General features: G+C 41.7%; 1 protein-coding gene and 1 long non-coding RNA gene across 7 annotated transcripts in view; one reads left to right on the top strand and one right to left on the bottom strand.

Annotated features, from left to right (window-relative positions):
* Positions 1-10,831, bottom strand: LOC119142498. 4 transcript variants are annotated; one of them, XR_005102305.1, is made up of 4 exons: positions 10,796-10,831; positions 5,449-5,908; positions 4,040-4,175; positions 1-1,480 (listed from the first exon to the last, which is right to left on the bottom strand). It is a non-coding gene; the product is annotated as an uncharacterized LOC119142498 (long non-coding RNA). The 4 variants fall into 4 exon arrangements; XR_005102306.1 differs by lacking the exon at positions 10,796-10,831 and adding an exon at positions 6,740-6,838; XR_005102304.1 differs by lacking the exon at positions 10,796-10,831 and having other exon boundaries at positions 5,449-6,660.
* Positions 7,090-15,530, top strand: part of TCTN1 (tectonic family member 1) — a 15,279-nt gene continuing 6,838 nt past the window's right edge. For all 3 annotated transcript variants that reach the window (XM_037375531.1, XM_037375532.1, XM_037375530.1), the window contains exons 1-6: positions 7,090-7,300; positions 8,900-9,020; positions 11,051-11,181; positions 11,925-12,091; positions 12,497-12,584; positions 13,403-13,512. In XM_037375531.1, coding sequence (XP_037231428.1) covers positions 7,117-7,300; positions 8,900-9,020; positions 11,051-11,181; positions 11,925-12,091; positions 12,497-12,584; positions 13,403-13,512 — 801 coding nt within the window. In that variant the 5' untranslated portion in view covers positions 7,090-7,116. The remainder of the gene's footprint in view (positions 7,301-8,899; positions 9,021-11,050; positions 11,182-11,924; positions 12,092-12,496; positions 12,585-13,402; positions 13,513-15,530) is intronic.

Below are 15,530 nucleotides of genomic sequence, written 5' to 3' on the forward strand. Positions count from 1 at the left end.
TCGTGTAAAAACCACCTATAATTATTTTAATTGCAGGTGGGCGTGATACAAAGGCGGCCAGCCGGCTTTTAGGTGTTCCCCCTGGACGACTTCAAAGCCACTGACAAATTCAAGGCATCAATGCTTTAGAAGACCCACCACCAGTTCAAAAAGACTCAATTCCTTGTCTTCTGCTGCTCAGCTTTCCGTGCTGCTCCTGGGCGTGTGGAATGGCTTGTCCCTTCAGAAGCTCCTAGCAGGTAGCCCTGCATAACGTGCACAAATGAATTTAACGCCTCCCCATACACATGTGTGAAGAGGCTGCTGCTGTGTTCTACAACCTGAGATGTGTAAATAACAAAACAATAGACAGGTGTAAATAAAGCAGATGTGGGGGTGAAACCTGAACCCCAAGCTGACTCCGGTGAAAGCAAAAGCTGTGCAGCATGTGCTCCACAGTTCCAACCCATGGGGAACATTAACGAAGCACCATCATTACAATAGCGTTAAGGGACAGCAGGCATTTCACTTGCTGTGGATCTTGACAGAGACTAGAGACAGATTCCTCCCCTTTCTACTGCTAAAGGCTTAAGCAATGCATGAACATTTTCCAACTAAAGCTGAAATTGTATTCAAACTTATTACAAAATTAATCTGACCATTAGAACAGGGAGAAGGAAAGTGCAGCAAACACAGAGAGCAGCCCAGGCCCAGCTCTGGTGAAATAGGAAAGTGCTGCAGAGCCGAATTTGCCAACATGCTGGAGATAAGGGTGTGCTGCTGCCAAGGCCTGTCCGGGTGTGTGGGATGACAAACAGTACTTGCAAGATAGCTCTCCTCAGCAGCAAACATAGCAGCCTCACCCTGCCCTGTATCTCTAGGAGGAAAGGAAAGCACATATTTTCAGTTTCCCCCACAGAGTCATTCTTTCCCTCCCCTCATTCTCACTCTTCTTCCTCCTTGTGCAGGTCCCTGCAAGGGTAATTCCAGCCTGGTCTAACCCCCTTTTTTTTAGGGCAGCGGACTGCAATCCTGCCGACAGGGCCAGGGTGCCCTGAGGCAGCTCTGGTTAGCGCCAGGGGATCTGTCCGACAGTGGCTGGGTGTGCCCTGCTTCTCAACCTGGGATCCCACACACGTTTCCAACTAAACCCAAGTTCTCAACACGTTTCCCAGAGCGGGAGGGGATGCTCTCCAGACCGCTTTGCCAATCAGCCATGGCTCTCAGATTAAGAAACTTGGTATGAGTGCACAGCTGTCAAACAGACTTGGTGGAGCACGACTCCGTGTTTCGATAAGGGCTCCAAAGCCAAGGCACACGATGAGCTGCTCAGACTCTTCCATCCCTGCTCACCCACCCAGGTCTGCCCAAACAGCCAAGGAAGACTACCTCATTTAAGTGGTAATTAGTAACCTTTGCTGAACTCTTTCACTCCTGCATGATGATGCGGTACCCAGATGAAAAACTGCTATTGGTTTTCATTCAAAGGATCACTCAGCTCCTGTGAGACAAAGAACAATCATTTTTAATGAAATAGGACAGAATTGGTTTTCCCCACTGTTCACTATCAGCCCAGATCTTCCTGTAAATCCCTCCTGGTACATGCCCTGCTGCCTCACTCAGTAGTATTCTTGTACCCTGAGGGTCGATAATCCTGCCAAGTGATATTTATTTAAAATTCTCTCAAATGCACAAACTTGGCACAAAAACTGGAGCAAAAGGCATCCCCTGGTGACTGCAGCTGGGTGGAATCTTCCCACCTCAAAGTCCAAGATCCATTTACATCATTTAAGCTGCAAAACAAAATGAACTCTTCCTGCTCGGCTTACTCAGACAGACTAGTAAATGCAATGGGGAGGGCTAAGCAGAAGTGCTGTACAATGCAATCAACTGTTGAAGGCACAAGCAGGTTTTCAGCTCATATTAAGACTGATTCACTTGTAACTGACGTCAATCCTCCCTCCCTAGTATCTTAGCCTTGAGATTGGAGTATGATAAATATTACCTGTAATGCCATCTGCTGTACAGAGACAGCCCAGGCTTCTCACTATTTATTTAAGGGCTAATGTTGTGCTAGACCAGAATGCAGTTTATTTCAGCCTGATTTGACTTTGTTTTTTCTAATTAAAAATGCCTGTCCACTTGAGTTTTTAAAGTCATCTGTCATAAAAAGATCTCTTTTGAAAGAGATCTGTCACCTTGAAAAGATGAAGTTCAAGATAGCACAGTTAGCATCAAACAGAAAACTAATGTGAGAAGTATGATACCAGTCAAGATGCTGCGTCTGAAGACAGCCATCTCAAACGATGGGTCTAGGGGAACTAGGGACCTTCCAAATCCTAGCTGTCTGAAATCCTGGAGAGCTGATGTATTTTGTGCATCAGTTTCTCCCACAATTCCTTTAGAACCTCACCCAAGTCATCCAGCTTCTCTATAAAATACAAAATATTGTAGCCTGATGGCAACTCTGACTTTCAGTTAGTGGTAAAATTGTTTTGAATGGCATCAAGCTGAAAATACATATTTAGCTCAAGTAATGCACATACAAAACTGCTTCCTTTTAGGATCGCCTCCTCATTTTAGAATTTTAAAGTAACAGGAATTATACCACATTCTAGAGAAGCTCTTTCATGATAGTAACTCTGTTGAACATTTTTCATTACTAAAAACTTCCTAACACTAAAACCTGAGTCAGTCAAAAGCCTTGTATACGGTGTGTGCAGAAAAAGCAGCACACATTCAGCCAAATAGCTTGAACACCTCCACCATAATTTATTAAGGCGTGGTTATTAAGCTAATTCTACTATGAATTAGTTTAAATTTTCAAAAAGAAACTGTTTAATCAAAAGGACACGTGTCCATGGGCAGAATTTCTGTCATTGGCCCACTGAAGAGAAACATGTTGACTTTGCCAGTTTACTCACTCAGATTTGCATGTTTGTAGCTACGTGCAGGACAGATACTGGTGCACTGCCCTGAAATCTCCAGTGTCTTTTGTTCTGAGAAACAGCAATAATTTTAGATGTGTGGAAGAAAATGAAGCATTTAAATCTCAAGTAATTTTAAAAGGGAAGGGCTGTAGTGAAAGTTATATAGTTAAAAAATAAAATGTAACAGATCTATTAAAATAAGCTTGGATGAGAAACTGAAATGTAAGTAGTGCTTTCTGCTTAGTCTTAGCATTTCATAAAAGACATCTGTGTTAGTTTTATTTGTGTTTATAATCAGTTACTTCCCCTAGTTTTACTCTGCTTGATGGGACTTAATCCTGCCATGTTTGGATTGCAAATGCCACACTGTGATGCTTAAACGCACATCAAAATCTCACTGTTCAAAATATAATTAAAAATACTAATACAGTAAATCCCTTAACATGTTTTTTAAGAGACAGCTATCTATTGCATCTTAAACTGCTTGAGTTTTTATTTTATAGGACCTCTCACATGAGGATCACAGTGCCCTTTTTAATTATTAACTCACTCATGTTGATAGGATAAATTAAAATCTCTGTGATGGAGAACATGCATTATTTACTAATGTCCTCATCTTGTCCTACACACTGCGGAGTCGGCTCTTTGGAATCTGCTTCCGAAGTGTAACACAAGTGTGTTTTTTGTGGTGGTGGGATTTTTCAAATGTTTTTTCTTACATTTGGCTTTTGTTTTGCCTTTCTTCTCAGTATGACAAAGGTGGGGTTTTTCTATATTCTTTATGTTTCTTTCTGCAGGGACTTCACTTACTGCATCCTGTTTGTGCATACATATTTCTGGAGAGGTTTCATGACTTTATGGAACTATCACATCCTACAGTTAAGGAATTCAGAGTTAGTCACTTAATCATTAATAAAGAGGAAACTTAAGTGACACAACAGCTGTGTTCGTCCTATTCTTCTTTTACAGCAAGTATTAGAGATGCGTTTAGGTGAACTACTGGTTTGAGTAAAGCCTTAACTTACTTCTGAAAAAAAAAGTCATGAGAAAAACAGATGAATTACATTATACTTTGTTATTGAACAGTTGACCAGTTCTATTTCAATGGTAGATGCAGTAAGAAATAATACCTCCTTCTTCATCCAGTTCCTGCCCACATGCATTCAGGATGCAATCTGTGCTTGAGAATAGCTCGCAGATTTCAGCACGGCTTGTTTTCATCTAGGAATCTGGTCCCCTGTGTACCATCAGCTTTGCAAAGTAATTCTGGATGCAGAAATAATGTATTAAATTATATTTTTCCCTTGTGCATTGTCAACGGCCCTTTTTAAGGATTTTAAACACAGAAATGCATCTAACAAGTACGGTTGCTTTAATATTAATTATCTCATGACACTGCAGTTGAACAAGTCATAGAGAAGACTGAACATGACCCATGATGATAAACAATGAACTAAGCAGCGCTCTACCTCTGAGCCTGCAAACTAAGTTCCAAGTTTCAAAATTTGCAGGACTTCTAGGTAAGAGAAACATCTTCATCCTTGTTAACAGGCCAAATGTAGCGTATGAGAACTCAGTCAAGGAAGTTGAAGGGACTGTAAGCCCCTAGGTCAGCTTCGCCCAGGGAGAAGTCTGACCTCCAACACATGGCAGCAAACGAAAGAGCAGCCACATGCTCAGGCTGTTCCATCCTGCAGGCTTGCCTCTCCCAGCTGTGACAAGCACCACAGCAATTAGAAGTAAAACTCAAAAATCTGTTTTACTTTCCCTCAAGAAAGAGGATGTGGAAATTTCACTCACTTAATAGTGACAAAAGTAAAGAGCTTCGCTTGCCTTTTAACAGGCAGGAAAACAAGCTGCCTTTACGCAGGGGACTGTTGCCTGCCTAAGGCCTCCTTGAAGCTGCAAGACTTCTAACGGCTGGCTGCAAACAGGTCCTCGGCTGACTTTTGCAGCCTATGCCCATCTGCTTTGTTAAGCAGGGCCAAAGACACTAGAGTTTTCACAGTAATGCACCAATATCTGTACTGAACACAACTGAGAATATGCAAATCTGCACGAGTAAACTGGCAAAGTCACCACATTTCCCTGCTGTGGGACAATGAAAGATACTGTTTTTTAAAGATTCCCACAATTTCCTCCAAATAGAGGCATATATTCTTATCTACGGCTGCAGCCAGTCCTGGCACAGCCTTAGTGAGAAGCTAAAAGGAGTCATCCTATGATGCCATTTTTACAATCACTTTTCAAAATGGAAGTGTCTTCAAGCCTGAAAAAAACCCCAACACCAACATCATTTAGGAGACGTTACTGAAAGGAAATGCATGAATTTTTCCAATTTAATCAAACTAATCTCAGAAACTGCTAAGAAACAGAGGCTAAATACATCAGTTCTTCCCCAAGGAAGAAGGCAAATATAGTAACTTTGGGCTACATTTCTTTTAACGTAAGGAATGCAGAACGGAGACCCAGGTGAGACTACTATTGCATGTAAGGCATGCAGAGATCTGAAGGACAGTGGAATACACTGGATTCTCACCTTCGTGTCATCATGTCCTTAGAAGAATGAGGGGGAGGATCCATCCAAGGGGAAGGATGACTCCAGAATTTTGCCATGCAACATGGAGCTATTACAAATCCATCCCAAGTCACCAGCTCTTTGATAATATCAAATGACCTCGGTAGCCTTGTACTATGTGAGGCAGACAACAGTGTGTCTTGCATAACTCATCAACACCTTTGTGAACAATTGGCTCTCATGCAGCAAAGTGTGAAAAAGTAACAAAGATGTTGCATGCACTGTGGAATTATTTCAGTTTTGAACAGAAGAAGCTGGAACGTCTCTGAGGTACTAAATTTGCATGCCAGCATGAAGTCGGGTTGTTCAGACTTTGTAACCGGCACAGGGAGCAGTCAAGTGTATTTAATGTAAAAGACAATGTGCCCTCTTGTGGTCTCAAGGCTTTTGTTGGCTTCCCTTCAAGACGATAGGAATTAACCTAGTGAGAATAAGAAACACTGTGTTAACAATGCACTTGTCAGTTTGATGCAGGGACAAACATTGTAAAGTTGCTTCTGATCAGATAATGCAGGACACCGACTTCAGCAAGTTTAAAAAGTAATCTCTTGGTTGGAACTGCAGCCTGGATGTTAACATTTGTAAGATGACTATAAGGAACCGTGATCATTTAGTCACTCTAGCTCAGTTTTGCCAAGTAAGTATAAAACCAGCTGTTTTATTGCAAGTTTACAAAAAAGATTAACTAATGAATATGCACACTGAACATTAAAGACCCATGGTGTTTTCAAAATTGGTAAGACTTTAACAATTAGTTTAAGAAAAGTATATTACTAGAAACAAAGTTGCAAAAATATGCTACACATGGAAATTTATAGCTCAGGAGGGGTCATTTCCCACATTTTTTCTATCACCTTCCAACAGCATTTTTGCCCAAACCACGTATGTGGCTTGCTTACACTTAAGCTACTATACCTTAAACCTTTCCCTGTTGCCCTTGGCTTGGTACCAAGGGGCCATGGCCACCCAGACTGCCAGTTTCTGAAGGGGCTGGGTGGCCCATGACCACCACAATGGCAGCAGTGAGGCGAGCGTGGTGGCCTCACAGGAGGCCATAGGCAGCCAAAGGTTGTCTGGTTATAATAGGCTGGTGTGCCTATTTTATAAATGTGTATTATTCATATATTTATATAGAATATAAATTAATTTATAGTCTATATAAATATATATAATATTTATAAAATATAGATAATTTATAATTATAAATTATAAAATTTATAGTTATAAAAAATAGGCTGGTGTGCGGCCTCACCCCAAGCGTCCCTGCACTGAGGGAAGGTGACAACATCCAGGGCCTGGCCTTGCCTCGCCTCAAGTGTCCCTGTGCTGAGGGAGGTTGGGAACAGCCAGGGCCCAGCCTTGCCCCCAGTGTCCCTGTGCTGAGGGAGGCTGGGAGCAGCCAGGGCCCGGCCTCAACCAAAGTGTCCCTGCGCTGAGGGAGGCTGGGAGCAGCCTCGCCCCGACCTCTACCCCGCCACCCGCCATAGCCACGCGGCGTCACAGCCCTTCCCATCGTGCCCCGCGCCGCAGACCCCTTGTTTCCCGTGATGCCCTGGGGAGGGGCGGGCCGTGCCCTTCCCGTGATGCTTCGCGCTGCCTGGTAGCCGCGCAGTTGGTAGGGCGGCCACTATGGCGGCGGCGCGGAAGGTTGGGGTCTTCCTCATCATCATTCTCCTCCTCCTCCTGCCGCCGCTGCGGGTAGCAGAGCCGAGCGCGGAGGCCGCAGGCAGCGTGGCGGGCCCCGCGGCGCCACCGGAGACGGGCCCTGCCGCCCGGGCGCGGCCCCGCAGCGCGCCGGCCCCGGTCACGGACGGTGGGTGCCCTGCGGGGCGGGGTCTGCTGGGCACCGGCGGCTTTTCCCGGAGCAAGGGAGGTCCTACTCGCCGCCTTCCTCTGGCCTTCGTGGGGCCCTTGGCCCCCGTATGGCTCCCGGGGCTGGGACAAGCCTGTACGGCAGCTGCCCGGCTTCTCCTCGGGGATTTACCGGGGCTGTGCGGCAGCACCCCCCTCCAGCCAAGGCTTGGAGCCTCCCTGGAAAGGCAGGCTCAGCAGCCCCTACACACACAGAGTCCCGTGGGTCGGCATGCCCACCCAGCACCCTGCTCTGAGCCCACAGGGCAGAGCCTGGCCTGGCTGAGGGGATCCAGACTCTCCCTGCGTGTGCTTGGAGAACTCCACTTACTGAGCAGATTGCCCCAAGACTCCTAGTTCAGCCCCAGCTACCTGGATATGTAGCAGTGCTATGGCAATATAATCACAGATTGTTGTTGTGCTGTCAGAAGGTGTTGCCCACTGTCTTCTGACTGGCAGGTGTTCTTTTATTTACCTTTTGATTTCCCAGCCTTGATGCCATCAGTTCAGCTTCTCTGCATTACTTGCCAAATTAAACATGTTCCAATGTGTACCTCCTTAGGGAAAAGCGACTTAAATCCCTGATTTCAGAGACATAACCTTGCAATCTAATCATCCATGTTTAAACTTGTCTTGTTTACAAGGTGAGCTAAGGATTCCCATGCTAAACCTCGTAACAGAACAGTCAGAACTTCAGAGATTCCAGGAAATACCTGGATACTGTTCAGATGGTCAGAGAACATGCAGGAGGCCGTAGAGAAATGGGCAACAATCAAGCTGAAACAAAAGAAGTGCTGTGCTATTTTAAAAAAATGAATGTTCTTTGAATGTCTTGCCTATGGAGCACTGGTTTTAATTTTCTTCCTTCTGTGCTGTTCTTAAGTCTGGATTTGTTACAGAGCTGCAACTTTCAAAAACAGTTTGGTAGAGTAATGCCTGTTCTTTGAATTTATAGCCTTGAAAACCTCCAAATGTTTTAAGAACTTGACAAATGTATTTTGTTGAGGCAGTTTACAGTATTGCTAGCAATTACTTTCTGGATCATTACAATATTCCACAGGATCTAAAGACAAAAAGCAATTTCAAAGGAGTCAACTATGGTTATGTTAGCACATCAGGAAAATATATTACTGGACCCTGGGACATGCTCAATACTTGTAAACATCTCTGCTCTAGCAAAATGTTTATTCCACCCCACCCCCCCGCCCCCAAAGTTGAAACAAGCAGATAAGCATACCTTGTTTCTATCTCTCCTTTCCCCCCTCTGCAGGTCTTAGTATGTTTTTCACACCTTCAAAATTCTTAAGTTGCTTTTTTGATTTCACAGGGAACACACCATCAGATTTTAGTATACCCTTGGTTTTGTTACTGTGTTCCAAATAGATCTACTAAGTAGCAGAAAAGATGGCTTTTAAAAATTACTTGGAAAAAAGCACGTGACTTTGGATATAGACTTTTAACCATTGTCAAAAATAAGGCAAGGTGAAAAATGAAAGTGTTAGGGAACATGCTGTAATGTGTAAAGTTCCAATTCTAATTCTAATTTAAATCTCTCCTCCAGTTGCCAAGCTGTGTGTTTGTGATCTGTTGGTGGCACAGTGTGATGTAAATTGCTGCTGTGACCCTGATTGCAGTGCAGATGATTTCAGTCTCTTTACTACATGTTCAGTTCCTATTGTCACGTAAGTGGATAAATGGCGATATGAAATACAAAAATCTGATTTGCTGCATGCATTTGTAAGGGCTCTGTCCTCTCCTTTTACCAATTCCTAACTCCCCTGGCATCCTAACTCCCGCTTGCTCTTTCACCAGTCCTTCCTGCATTAGGCCTGTAAACCTTTGCCCCTAACCAGGCAGAACAACAAGTTGGCCTCCCATCCATTTTTCTTGCACTTATTCTTTCTTTCCTAAACTCCTGCTTCTTGCTTTTCTCCTGTTTCATTGCGCTGCTATGGGCACTTAGGTGGGGGAAGAATAATGCATCTTTAGACTTTCATCAATATAATGCAGTGTCTACATGTGAAGAAAACTGATACCATGGGACCATCTGGCCACCTCTGTAGGTCATCAGCAATTTATCAGTAACCTCTTTCATTATAATTTATTGTGTCAGCTAGAAACTTGATCAATTCAGGGCATAATGAGGTGTGAGCATTGTTCTGATCTTAGTTTTACAAGTCAGTGTCCAAACCTGCTGCCTCACTGCCAGTCAGTCATTTTACAAACAGTGAAATGTAACGTTATATCAATAAAGCAATGCCAGTAGTGGTTTACAGTTTATCTGAAAACATCTTCACCCAATTTTATCTTTTCAAAAAGGAGTTAAGAAAGCTCACTTCAAAATTGTAATGTAAAAAACTTCTCAGAACAGTAAGTACAGCTCTTCAACCCACCTTCTGCATAAATCATGCCAATCTGAACGCTGGCATTTATTCTTGGTGCTTTGAAATTTGAATTAGCAGTCATCCCAGACTGTGGTTTCTTATTGTTCTTGCATACAATGACTACTGCTACCCATGTATAGATATTTATATATATCAGAAAGGTCTAATCAACGCCTTCCTGAGTGACAGTTTAATTGTCTCAGGTGACTTTTCTGTCTCTGTCAGCTAGAAATGCATAAAATGAAGTTGCATTTCTTTCCCTAAGTTCTTTTGTGTAAAGTGTTCATTTTGCTTGAAAATCGATGGGATTTTCAATGACTGCAAGTATTGTGGATCTCATTATTTACATCTAGATTTATATACATTTGCATAATTGTGTTAGTTACTGAAAGGGTTTGACCAATCACAAGTAAGAGGCTATGCAGTCTCTGAAACAGCAGAAAAAGGGTGCTTGATTTATGATTTGATCCTACTAAAAAATGGTTCACCTCATGGAAAAGTTTAACTCCATGCTCAAGAAGTCATTTCTAAAAAAGTAATTTCGCTTCTTCAGTATCTGCCCTTGACTGCTTTAACCCTGCCTAAGCACCAGTTTCACAGTGATCATCATCTTGTATTTCTGGCATGTAGGACACAGCAGTGCTCTTCAGGGTACGAACTGGAACATTCATTGTGCAGCCTGCTGCAGGTCTGGGCTGTTGTTGGTGAACCCGTGGCACATCTACAAATACTTTTCCTAGATTCAATGGCTTATTTCACCTCCCTCTTTCTCAGTCTGCCATTTCTTTTACAGGTACCTCAAGTAGGACTTTTTCCTGCCCTCCCCCCAGGCAAATATTACTCCAATATTCACAAAACTGACCTTTTTTTCTGGTCTGCATGCCATCACGTTACTCTAAAGGTCATACTTCCCACTTGTGTTGTATAAATAAAAGTGCTTCTGAGCTGTGTATGGGCTGTGGCGCACCCTGCATTTGTGGTGTCTCGCACCATCTGGATCCCATCCAGCTTGTCATTTTAGTTCTAATATTACTACTGTCAGGTTCTTCCCTTCCCCTTGGTTTGTCTCTTACCTTTCTTCATGTTCCTGCTCACACTGTTTCCTCTCCTAGATAAAAAAATGGGAGAATTCTCTATTATTTATTACTAAGCACACAGTGTAAAACAATATAAGGAGGCACGATTGTTATACAAATTGTACAAAAAAGTGTAATCCCTTTCATGCTTTTTTTGATGCTGCCTCAATACATGAAAGGAACTTTAAATATGGTCAACACTAACTTCTAAGGGATCATTGATTTTGTTGTTATTATTATTGTTGTTTGCAGAGGTGACAGCCGTCTGTGTAGTCAGAAAGCTGCTGTATATTCACTTGATGTTGAAGCAAATCCACCAGAAAGGATATTTAAATTAATTGACCAAGTCAATCCCAGTGTCTTCTGCATTCATGCTACAAACTGTAAGTGGAGTTGTTGTCAACATTAAGTGTTGTGGTGTTGCTATTGTAAGGTACCAGAAACTAGAATTAGAAGTAACTAAACCTGTCAGAAAACTGGTTATTCTGTATGGTTACAGTCCTTGTGTTGTGATCCTTTCACTTGTGAAGCTATGGAGTTAAAACATCTCATATTCTAACTCAGTCTCTGTTGAAAAAAAATACTATTTTTTAGATTTTTTAAAGAATTTAGCATCCCAAATAAATTAGATCTAAACTTGTCTCATGGGAAATTGACTCCTTCCCAATCTGTTGCTGTAACTGTGTTGTAGTCACCAGTGGTAAAAATTCTTTATGCCCAGCTTTGAAGTGACCTGCAGGGAAATAAGAAGCGATCAGTACCATGTCCTCTTAAATTATGACACTGCAGTTGTCATCTGAATACTTAGCATGGACACTGTAGATATGAATTGACATGTCTTTGTTTTGAAACATATGCTGTTGAAACCATGATTTTGAAAGCAAGGGGCTTACCCTTTTCTTAAGTTTTAAGTTTGTGCTTTCATGCATCTGGCTGAAGTGATGAATTAAGATACTGCCTAAGCTTTCTCTTAAAGAAAAGAGAAAGCTTTCTCTTAAAGAAAAGCTGTGTTAGTATTTTTTTATCACTGAGTTTTTGACAACTCCAGAAGGAAAAATTGTTACTAAATACTGTTTCTGCATCTTTTATCCTAAAAGTCACCTCATTCTTCAAAATGTTTTGACAGATGAACAAGCACTTTCCTTCAGTTCCCCTGAAATGCCTACTTCTGAAAATTTTGATCAATTGCTTAAACGGTTTGGAAGTGCTGCTTTCAGTGCTGAGCTTGACAACTGGAATATGAACACAGACGCTCAAAATCCTTCTGATGTAAATGAAACTTACAGATATGAGGTAAATAGTTATCTGATTCAATTAGTATTAGATTGTTCTATTAGATTATTCCATAGAAGGACAAGTGAGCATTGTTTGCATCTGCTTTTGAAATGATGCGTTTTTTTCTGGAAAACACAAACTTTATTTTGGTCTTTAAATATAGAAATGTATAAGTAAGAACTGTAGCATTTTATATTAGCTTACTTAAAAAGTGAACTAGTTTTTTAGGATCTTTGAAAAGTAAGTAGCTTTTTGCTATCATAAACATCAAGCTGTTAGCAGTGGCTTAAAAATTGATGCACAAAGACGGTATTGACAGATATTGTGGAAATAAATACCAATTTTATTCAGATTTATTGTTAATACAAATGCTCTAAAACTGAAACACCCTTATATACTTGAATATGTTGTTTTATTTGGCAGTATGGTGTTCCTATACAGACAGTGGATGCATTTCTAAGACTGCCTAGTCCGGTTGTCTCTTCTTGGTGCTCTGATGCAAATCCTGCAGGTTGGAAAATGCATTTGAATTCCAGTTTATTTGTTTTAGAGTATACTGCTCTGACTTGAGCATAATCAGGCAGTAAATTGGCACACACACAAATGTAAATTCACATAAAAGTTCGTGTCTTTCAAATAGCTTCTGTTTCTCTGGGGTGTTTTTAGACATAGATTGGAAGTTGTGTTGCATCTATATTAAACATTCAAAGTTAGATGTGTAATCCTTGAGAATCTTGTTAATGGGTTGTTTATCCAACAATAAAACATCCGATTTGGCATAATTGGTTTAATAAAATAGTACAAAGGTGTCACCATGAGCGAAGAGGGTATGACACAAAGCAAGACCTAAGCAGACAGCCTTTGTAAGATGTCCCTTTGGCTGCAGGCTTGAGCTCTATGTTATAACCTTTCACAAGGTTTCCTGAACATTGGTGGGGAGGTGGGGGGGGGAAGCAGCCAAACCCACACACCTGCATTTTCCAAACCTCACTGTTATTATTAAATATGGTATCATAAAAATCGTGATGATGACCATAGGAAAACTGAAGTCTCTGGTGAAAGAAAAAAATCTTATGAGATCTCAAAAATGAAGTAATAAATCTTCTAGCTTTTATTAAGCTTCTATTGTTAAGAAGTAATATTTTGTCTCATAGCATTTCTGGAGAACTTAAGTGTCATTCTATAGCTTATGTAACACCTTATCTGCAATAGTTATTATGTTTAATTTTACTTTTGCTTATACTTGAGGTTCTTATATTGTTTCTTATTTCTACTTTTCACAGTTAGACTTTACTTTCCTTCAGTAATACTTTGTGACTTTTTTTACAGGATTTTTAGTAAACCAGGCTACAAAATGCACTAGATCAGTAAGTGTGGAAAAATGTGACAACATTCAAGCAGTTAGCATGCTGTTCTACATCAGCTCCAGCATTTTAGCAGTAAGTATGGTTTGAAACAGTCATATAGCTGACCATTGATATTACATATCTTTTTGCATCTACAAAATTAAGTAACTTGTATTTATTAAAGGATATGGTGTTTTATTTGGATTTTTAAATTGTGGGTTGGGGAAAAACATCTCCCTGTGCAACAGACTTTTGTATAGAAAGCCTTTGGAAATGTTTTTGCTTCAAGCTTTGGTAACAGAAGCATTTACTGTTTTCTGCTTAGCCAACAAAAATAATACTCTGTAAGAGAGAAGTGTGTGTCACTGAGCTAGCACTTACCACAGTGGCAGCACTTCTATGCTTTTGTGCATGTTCAAGCTTTTCCAAGAAGCTTGTTAACAGAGTGCATAAGAAGTCTGGGTTTTAAAGAGTTGGTAAACCTTTGTACTTAAAGAAAAACCTGTAAGGTTTAATCCTCTGCCTATCTATACCTTTCTTAGAAGCATCAGGTTTTAATAGTGAGGTGTTACACGCAAATGCTAAGATTTCCGTACACTCCTCAAAGAGCATGACCTTTTACCCCACTAAGAGCAAATTTGGTTTTATCCAGCCTACTACCAAATCCACTGTGGTTTTTTTCACAACTAAACATACTTTTTCATTCCTTTTTTAACTGGAGGATGTCTTAAATATAAATAAATCCTCTTTACAGATATTCAGGAAGACAAAGAAATCATGCATGCAAAATTGAAACTGAAATACATAGTACCTTAACCTGATGGCTTCTTTCAGAAGCTGAAGGTCATCAAGAAGCAGGATTCTCTCCACCATTAAAATGTTTTTAATTAATGTGATTATTTAAATTAGTTTCATTAGTACTCGCCCGTGAGTGACTGATTAAAGACCTCTTCCAGTCTCACAGATTCCAAAGCTATCAACATGAAAGGAAAGCCCACTAAGTAGTTCATTCTCACAGGTGGGATCATTTTCCTTGTCATTGAAACCCGCAAAGGGCTGCTCAGGAATATTAGCTTTTGATTGTCCTGCTGTGGAAGAGGTAGAGAAAACTGCCTCAGAAGGGTTTTGAGTGTTTCCATGTGCACCCAAAACTAGACATCTTGGTAACTGCAGAACCAGAAAAGGTGTGCCTCAGGACAGGCTCCAAGCCGCTGAATGTTTTTGAATTAAAAGATTAATTCCCCTTTTTCACTAGAACAGTACATAACACGTTACCCACGTGCTGCTTGCCAGTTACAATGGCCTAGCTTAGGAGAGGTCAGCTTTCTGTTCAAAGTACATAGGACATTCAGGAAAGATCAGGTGCAAGAGCTGGAGAAGGCTGAATAGATAGATGCCAGAGGTTGTCTGTAGGAAGCTCCCTTTCCCAAAGGGAGCTCAGGATGGAATGTGACAATAGAAAAGTGCCTTGATACTGGGGTCAGGGTGGTCCTAGGGCAGAGCAGGGATCCCTTCCAGTGCAGTGGGTGGAGTTGGCAGCAAAAGATATGGTGAAATGTTAACCCAGGGAGGCTTGCTGGGAGCCCCCTGAGAGAGGACTGGTACACCAGTTCTTCCAGAGAATCCCATCATTATAAGCCCATACTGCCAGGCTGGGCAACTTGAGTGATACGAAGGTCTGGATAATTGTTGCAGTTAATCTCTGCTCTCTCCCCTGGCCTGTCCAGCAGATCCAAGGGGCATTGGGGACGCTTGGAAGCCTCTACAAAGATACTCATTGTGTGATGCTTTATGCCATGGGTAGCATGTACTGTGTAGCTGCCAAAGCAACATGCTGCTGCTTGTCCCTGCTTCCCTCCCTGACTGGTGGGAAGATGAGTCAGTGGGAGGCAGCGGTGAGGCTGGAGTGCTGTCTGCCAGTGACTGACGCGATCAGTCACCCCAATCACAGATAAATAGAATTTGGGGAGCAGTGATCATTCCCTCTGCCTTAGTCAGAAACAGTATGCTTCTCTGAAGGGCGAGTCTAATCTTTACAAGCACTTCTCTTCATACAGCTAATTCTGATGGCTGAGCTGTACCTCAGGATGTTGATATAAACGTGTGTCAGT

Source organism: Falco rusticolus, chromosome 1 (assembly GCF_015220075.1).
Source record: "Falco rusticolus isolate bFalRus1 chromosome 1, bFalRus1.pri, whole genome shotgun sequence".
Taxonomy (NCBI): domain Eukaryota; kingdom Metazoa; phylum Chordata; class Aves; order Falconiformes; family Falconidae; genus Falco; species Falco rusticolus.